The sequence below is a fragment of the Grammomys surdaster genome, unplaced genomic scaffold (genome assembly GCF_004785775.1).
Source record: "Grammomys surdaster isolate TR1022 unplaced genomic scaffold, NIH_TR_1.0 211, whole genome shotgun sequence".
Lineage (NCBI taxonomy): Eukaryota > Metazoa > Chordata > Mammalia > Rodentia > Muridae > Grammomys > Grammomys surdaster.
The window spans coordinates 8,750,866-8,758,930 of NW_021604656.1; the positions used below are offsets into that span (position 1 = coordinate 8,750,866).

The 8,065-nt window shown below is 44.7% G+C and overlaps 1 protein-coding gene across 8 annotated transcripts in view; it reads right to left on the reverse strand.

Moving 5' to 3' along the window:
* Positions 1-8,065, reverse strand: part of Tut7 (terminal uridylyl transferase 7) — a 52,177-nt gene that overhangs the window by 30,915 nt on the left and 13,197 nt on the right. For all 8 annotated transcript variants that reach the window (XM_028772190.1, XM_028772192.1, XM_028772189.1 and 5 more), the window contains exons 9-11: positions 7,508-7,634; positions 6,378-6,497; positions 1,600-1,752 (exon numbers count right to left, since the gene is read on the reverse strand). In XM_028772190.1, the coding sequence (XP_028628023.1) occupies positions 1,600-1,752; positions 6,378-6,497; positions 7,508-7,634 (400 nt within the window). The remainder of the gene's footprint in view (positions 1-1,599; positions 1,753-6,377; positions 6,498-7,507; positions 7,635-8,065) is intronic.

The following is an 8,065-nucleotide window of genomic DNA, read 5'->3' on the forward strand; positions in this document are numbered from 1 at the left end:
TAACTGAGGACATGTTCCAGGTCCCACACACTGTAACTGAGGACATGGAAACACCACAGTCTTGCTGAATTTCACATCTTTATCCACAGCCATTTGCAGTCTTATGAAGGACTTTTAAGTCTCTCACTGAAATGTTTTCAAAGCATCAGAGCAAGGAACTTTAGAACCTTCAAATACCACTGGCTTTGATCTTTCTTTTTAAAGTACAGAACATTCTTTTCTAGGTAAAGTAAGAATAGCAGCTAGTTTTGACAGAGTGCTCACCACATGCCTGGCACTGAGTGAGACAGTCTAGGACTCAATGATGGTTCTAGAGGGGACCAAGATCATCTGTGGAGAGGAAGCAGGGGTCTAGGAAGAGTAAGCGACCTGCCCAAGGACACAAAGCTACAAAGACAGAGCTGGGACACAAATTCACACACACTGTCTCAAGAGCATGGGCTGCTGCCCACAACCAAAACCCACACAGAAAACAGAATGGTGCTATGTAGGGTCATCAGGGTCAGGGCATCTCCCCTATCCTCTCCAGTCCCAGGAGACTGGAATCCACAGTTCACCGCTGTCTCATTTGAGGCATGCATAAACCAGGAATTAGAGAAGGGACATACTTGTTAATGTGCAGTGGGCTTAGAACCATGAATCTCAGTCTTAGAAGAACTTATGGCTGTCACTGTCCATGTAAGGACTCTACTAAGTATCTTTAAGAGGCCTCTACATTTGGCAGAAGCCATGTAAGGAAATGGTAATGCCATGTTTTCAACCTGTTTCATTACTGTTCATTCGAGAGGCTGACTAGAAAAGGAAATGAAATAGTCATGAGCTAGTACATCAGTCTGTGAACTCCCTAAGAAAGAAACTGAGGCAAACATAGGAGCCAGCCCCACCCAGTCAGCTCACTGCAGAGAAGCCCGATACCCAGCTTTCCACTCTACTACCCACACCAGCCACGCTATGGAGTCAGCCTAGGAACATGGATGAAGAACGCATGGTCTGTATGTAAAATGAAATTGTATTTGCCCATAAAACGGAAATTATGGTGTTTGCATGAAAATGTACATAAGTAAAGATTATCACATTAAAATAAGTTAGTTTCACAAACGCAAACATCCCATATTTTGTCTCATACGCAGAATGGAAGGGCAGACTAAGGCATGGCAGTTAAAAGGGGTCTATTAGGGACAGGGTCAAGAAACAGGGGTAGGGGACAGGTGGGCCAAGGAAGGGGAACAGAGGACTAGACAAGGTCAAAGCACATTACAATTGTGCAGAGAAATGCTGTGTGTAATGAGGCCCGTGCCTTTGTATAATTAACTAACACTCCATCTCAGAAACAGTTAAGATAGAGCCAGGTATGGTAGTTCATGCCCACAATCCCAGGATTCCAGAGGCTGAGCTGGAAGACTGCCGTGAGCTCCAGACCACCACGGACTACATAATAAGCTCCAGGCTCGGCCTAGGAAACCAAGTGAGACCCTCTCTCCAAAACCCATGTAAACAGAGGGTAGTGAAGAGAACGACAGGGAGAAAGACCAATGAATCCATGCCACAGCTGGAGCCCAAAGGGAAAGCCAATGTATGACCAGAGAGGAGCGCACAGACCTGTCCCTTCTTGGCTGCAGTTTCTTTGGGTGCCTCCTCTTTTGCTGAGCTGGTGTCTCCTGTGCCGTTGTCAGTGTACTCCCAGACTACAGAGTCTTTCTCAATGTCTTTAAGGCTGAAATTCCCTAATTTATTTAATGAGAATTCTTCGATCTAGAAAAAAAAAAACAGACTTATCTTACTATAAAGCACAAACAACTGTGTGACAACCAGAGTGTTAAGATGCTGGTAGGAGCTTGGCGGTGGTGGGACATGCCTTTAATTCCAGTACTTGGGAGGCAGAGGCAGGCAGATTTCTGTGAGTTCGAGGCCAGCCTGGACTACAGAGTGGGTTCCAGGACAGCAAGGGCTACAAAGAAACCCAGTCTCAAAAAACCAAATAGATAAGAACTGTTGCTAGGGATAGAAACAACACGTGTTATCTACACTTCACTGACATAAGAGGAGAGGCAGACAGTGGGCAAGAGCACTGGCTGTGTAGGCCTGATGACCTCATCCAATCCTGGAGTACAGTGAAGGAGCTGTTCTCTGACTTCCACATGCATGCTGTAACATGTGCACATGGCCAGACACAATAATGAATAAAATTACAATAATAAGAAATACAAGCAGCTCACCAAGCACCTTTGAGAGCTGGTAATTGAAGTCTGTTTTGCAAAAGACATGATGACTCTACAAAGTAGGTTTTCAGTATCCTGGGGTAGAGCTTAGCTGTAGAGTACTTTCTTATCTATCATGCCTGAGACCCTTCACAAAACTAGAAACAAACATACAAACCAAACAAACCCACCATGGCAGGGAAAGAAAAGACAGCTTTTTCTTTTGACCCACCTCAACCTGAAGAAGACAAGCCCATAAGCATGCCTCGAGGCTTGTCTCCCAGGCAATTCTAGATTCTGTCAAGTTGACAACATATCCATCACACGTAGTGAACATACTGAATTGTGGAACGGGTTCCTGAACATACATGCGTAGACAGTGGTCATGAGTCAATGGCTACGGAAGTGGAAGAGCTCACGGCTCTCCTCAGTCCTTCCAGGGCCTTCCAACACCTGCCATTCCAGTGCATCCCAGGCCGTGCTCCTCCTCTCTTGTTCTAACCCGGCTCCCAGAATGGCGCCAGAGGACAGCGTTCCCTAACGATTCTCCCAAATGCGCGATGAAGACAGGGCATGACACTGTCAGATGCATGCATTTAGTGTGCTTGAAGTCAGTGCTGTATTTCTGGTCTTCGTGATTTTTCTTCTTTTTGTGGGACCAGGAAAGGGCTCTACCACACTGACCAACCCTCAATCCTTAACAATGGTTTTCAAACAGCAAAAAGTTTTAGAACTTAAAAAAGTTTATTAATTTTTAAACTTGATATAGATTATAGTTTCAATTTTCAAAGAATTATGCCATAATGGAGATGAACTCCTATCCCTCTGGAACTCTAAATTTCAAATAAACCCTTCCTTCTAAAAGGTGCCTTTGTCATGGTATTGTCTTGGTTAGTTTTGTGTCAACTCAACACAAGGTAGAATCATTTTGGGAAGAGGGAACCTCAACTGAGGAACTGAGGAGATGGTCCCTGCCCACATCCTGGCCCGTGGTGCGCTCTCTCTATTGATGGGTGATGCAGGAAGGACCAGCTCACTGCTGGCAGAGCTGTCCCTGGGGAGGTATTATAAGAAAGCAGGCTGAGAAAGCCATGGAGAACAAGTCACTGAGAGCACTGCTCCACGGCCCATGTGCTGGATCCTGCCCTCAGTCCCTGCCTTGAGTCCCCATAGCGATGGACTTAAATCTATAAGGTAAAATAAACCCTTTCCTCTTCAGCTTACTTTTGGCTACAGAATTTTACAGAAATAGAAACCCAAACTAAGATATGACATCTTATCAAGGCAAAGAAAGTTTAAAAGACAGTCACACTAGGATATGTTGGTATTGGTGGTAGCTGGAAAGTTACTTATGACAAGGAAAACTGGACGGGCGCCTGGAGCCTACCTCGAACCAGGACAGTTCCATGCTGAATGCTGAGGCAGCTGCCAGCAATCAGGATGGTATCAGCCTGTGTGGCAGTTACATATGACTGTTCTTCAAGAACCTTTAAATAGAGGCATTTTTATGTGTCAAAAAAAGAAAGTGTGAGAAGTTAGCTGTAAATGTTTTCCATGAATGTCTACTGTCAGGCTAAAGAAGTCAAATTGAACTTCTTTAGTAAATGTAAGGCTGTTGGCTAGGCTTGGTGGCCAGTGCCTTTAATCCCAGCACTCAGGAGACAGGCAGGTGGATCTCTGTGAATTTGAGGTCTGTCTGCTCTACACAGCAAGCTCTAGGTCAGCCAAGGACACGAATGAGTGTGACCTTGTCTCAAAGGAAGTGAGGAGGAGGAAGGAGAGGAGGAAAAGAGAGAAGAAAGAAAAGATGAAGAGGAGGAGAAAGAAAGGCTACCTAGCTATTTTTTTTTTATTGAAAATGGCATGTTTAACACTATAAAACATATTCATTTTGAGGCTGGAGAGATGGCTCAGCAGTTAGGAGAGCATGCCACTCTTCTAGAGGGTCCAAATTCGATTCCCAGCACCCATGTCAGATGCGTCACGACCACCTGTAAGTGCAGCCCCAGGGGAATCTGACACTGCTGGCCTCTGTTAACACCCACACTCGTGGATAGAAACACACCCATACACAGAATTAAAAATAAAATATAATTTTAAAAAATATACATTTTATCTAGCTCTTCTTTCTTTCATAGTGAAGGTATTTTATGACCAGTGGCCCTCATGAAACAGGTTGCTGTCTAAGGACAAGGACCAGGCAACAAATAAGCAAGAGTACTGTTGACATTCCTTCAGGAGAAGGGAGGAGGCCAGGAGCAGAGTCTAGCTACCATCCCTCCGAGTCCCTGACTGTACTGTGTGTGCAAATATGAACGGTGAAGGTGGACAGCCCGAGCCACCAACAGTTCAACAGAGCTCTTCCTGTCATCCCAGGGCCCTCTCCATGAGGGGGGATGTGAAGACAGTTCTCTGTATAATCCCAGTCAAAGCCATGCAATACCTCTGTTCCTTGTTGAGACGTGGCCTGGAACTTGCTGCGAACATCAGGACCCACCTGCCTCTGCCTCCCAAGTGCTGGGACCAGAGGTGTGTTTACCATGCCAGTCACAAATATTTTTTTTTTCGTCATCATTGTCATCTTCTTCTTCTTCCTCCTGCTTTTTCTTTTTTTCTTTTTTTTAAAAACACAATCTCCTGTAGCTCAGCTGGCTTCAAATTTGCAAGTCTTGTAGCCAAGACTGGCCTGACTTCATCTTCCTGCCTCTACCTCCTCAGTGCTGGGATTCCAAATGTATGCCACTCTGCCTGGCTTTAAGTGATACTTGTTCTCTCATTTCCAATAATAACTTGTATTTCTTTATCTGATCGATCCATTAAGCTTACTTATATTAAAGATATAGAACTGACATTCTTTTTTTGTTTTTTCCTTTAGAACTGACATTCTTGATGAATAAAGTTGTCTGGCACTACGAGCTCGCTTCCGGCCTGCAGGAGCTGCTTGCCTCCTGTGGCTGCTCTTAATCCATCCACTTTCTTAGGTCTGGTATGGAGTTTGCACTTTTAAAACTTCAAACTTCTTGAACTTTTTTACATTTAAGTGAATTAAACTAAAAATGTTGTGGTGACCACTTTAGCTGTAGCTCAGACACTCTCACAGCTTGTACTTCTCAGCACTTAGTTACAGACGTTCCCTCCCCTCCCCTCCTTGAACTCTTATTAGCCCAGGGTACTTTCAATCTCTCAATCCTTTAAAAACCATTTCTTTGTTTGTTTGATGTGCATCGGTATCTTGTCTGCAGTATGCCTGCGTACCACAGACCAGTACCCACAGAGGCCAGAAGAGGATATCAGATCTCCACCATGTGGACACTAGGAATCAAACCTGGGTCCTCTGGAATCTGGGCCAGTGCTTTGCCCTCTGATAGTGACTGCTGAGATTACAAATGTATATCAGGTCTATGTTGGCCCGCTCTAACAGGAGTAGCTAACAACCTGCTCTGATTTAAGGTAGTTATCACTATCACTGACTCTAGGCTAGTTCACTCTCTCTATACTCTCTGTCTCTTCAGCTGCCATCTTGTTTTTCATGTATTCTTAGTGTACTCTTTCTATCTCCAGAAGCAAAGTTAGGAAAGCTGAGCTGGAATCTTTGATAGCTCTCACCTCTGGGTCACTTTGGGGTCAATGTTATGGTCTGGAACTTAAATGTTCCCCAAAGGCCCACATGCTGAAGGTTTTGTTGGGAGTCTATGGTGTTTCTTGGGAGGTGGTAAACATTTGGAAAGGATGGACTCATGAAAAGAAATTAGGTCGCTGATTGCATGCCCTTAAAGGGGACTTTAGTCATCTCTCCCCTGTGTGTGCTTGGGATCGTGTGGAAGGGCACACCCATGCATACCTGTGGAAGCCAGAGGACCATTGTGGGTGGTATTCCTCAGGAGGCATCTACTGTGGTTTTGGAGACAGATTCTCTCTCATTTGGTCTGACACGCACTAAATTAGGCTAGGCTGACTGGGCAGACTGTTCTAGAGACTTCCCTGTGTTGGTTTTTCCAGCACTGGAATCAGCAGACTAGATCACGATGCCTGTGACATGCTTTAGGATGACTTGGGTCTTCATTCTTACTTTACCAACTAGAGTGTCTCTACAGCACAGCCCTACCTGGCTAAGTGTTTAGATATTTACATAAGGAATTTAATAAAGTAACTACTAGACAAAACTAGAAACTGTCTTACCCATGATCCTAGATAAACTGGCAGGAGAGGTTCTTTTCTTTGCTGAAGGAAGAAAATAGCCATGAGAGCAAACACATATGGTGGAAGGCCTCCTTCCTCAGGGCGATCGATGCTACAAAGCTACAAAAACCAAAAGCACATTAGTGATATTAGTTTGGGGGTTGCTGGGTACTAAAACCACAGCCTCAATGTCTTAGCAGACTCTCTGCCACTGAGCCAGACCCCGGCTTCTGTAAGGTTTGTTCCGATTCACTAAGTTAAAACAGGGAATCCTGTTCATCCAGACCCAAGCACTGGAACCTTCTACCATAGCTGTACCCAAATCAGTAAGAACTTTAGCTATGAATCCCTGTTTCTAACTGGATGTCTTACTGCTATGGCTATGTTTCTGAGACAGGGTCTTGGTATGTAGTAGTTCAGGCTGTCCTGGGACTTGAGAGCTTCTTGTCTCAGCCTCCTCAGTGCTGGGGATGTGTCCTAATGCCTGGCCAGCTTTCAATCTCATCATCATGAAGTGATCTTCATTTGGGACTGCTTACTCTGACACTGCAAAACAACAACCTATCTAGAACACTATGGAACTGTGAGACAATTACAGTACCTTTTGTCTTTCTGAAGTCTCTGCCTATGTTACTGAAAATGGTGTAAGAAGACTTATCGCAAATATTACCATGCCCCAGAAAACTCTTCACAAAGACACTAAAATACAACTTCTTAGGTCATATTCCACAAGATTCGACCCAAACTTGATTTTTTAATAAGCATTATAGTTCATTTTATCTTCTGACGAATAATGCCACATTGAAATAGAAACTCTGACCTTCCCTTCTGTGTATATTAAAGTTTCTAGTCCAATATTCTGACAACCACTCTCTTGATGCCTATAAATACACATCTGGTGCAAGGCATGGTAGCACACATCTGTAATCTCAGCACTCAAGAGGAAAAACAGCAGAGAGCTGGAGCTGGTCTGTGTAGTGAGTCCCAGGCCAGCCAGCCAGCGCGGCCAAAGCAAAGCAAACCAAAGCAAACCCAACAAAAATATAAACAAACAAACAAAACCGAGAAGAACCACCACCACCACCACTACCACCACCACCACCACCACCACCACCACCATCCAATCATACCTTTGCCCAGTATCTAAATGCAATCACCAGAGGAACCAGCCTTGGTTCTAGCTTTCCAAGAGCTGTTAGGTGCTTTGTGGTCAGCCAGGCGTTTTCGTTTCCTGCACTTACTTTACAAAGAAGGCCGCTAGTTGGGAGGGGAAGGATGGGAGGGAAAGAGAGAAAGCATGTTAGATAGGGACCAGTCTTCTACATCAGTACATTCACACCAATAACGACACCTAGACAGAAAGACCTTAAGGTCACCAGCATCTTTACGTAAGATGTCGGATTTTTAACAAGATTCATTTATTTGGTGTATGACTGTTTTGCCTGAATGTAAGTATGTTGTGTACCATGTGCATGCATGCCCCACTAGAAGGTCAGAAGAGGCTATGTGATCCCTGGAACTGGAGGCCGAGGTAGTTGTGAGGCACTAAGTGGGTGCTCAGAATCACACCCAGCTCCTCTGCGAGAGCAGCCAACCTCTTCTCCAGCCCTGAAACTGGATTTTCTTTCCCTTTCTTCCTTCCTTCCTTCCTTCCTTCCTTCCTTCCTTCCTTCCTTCCTTCCTTCCTT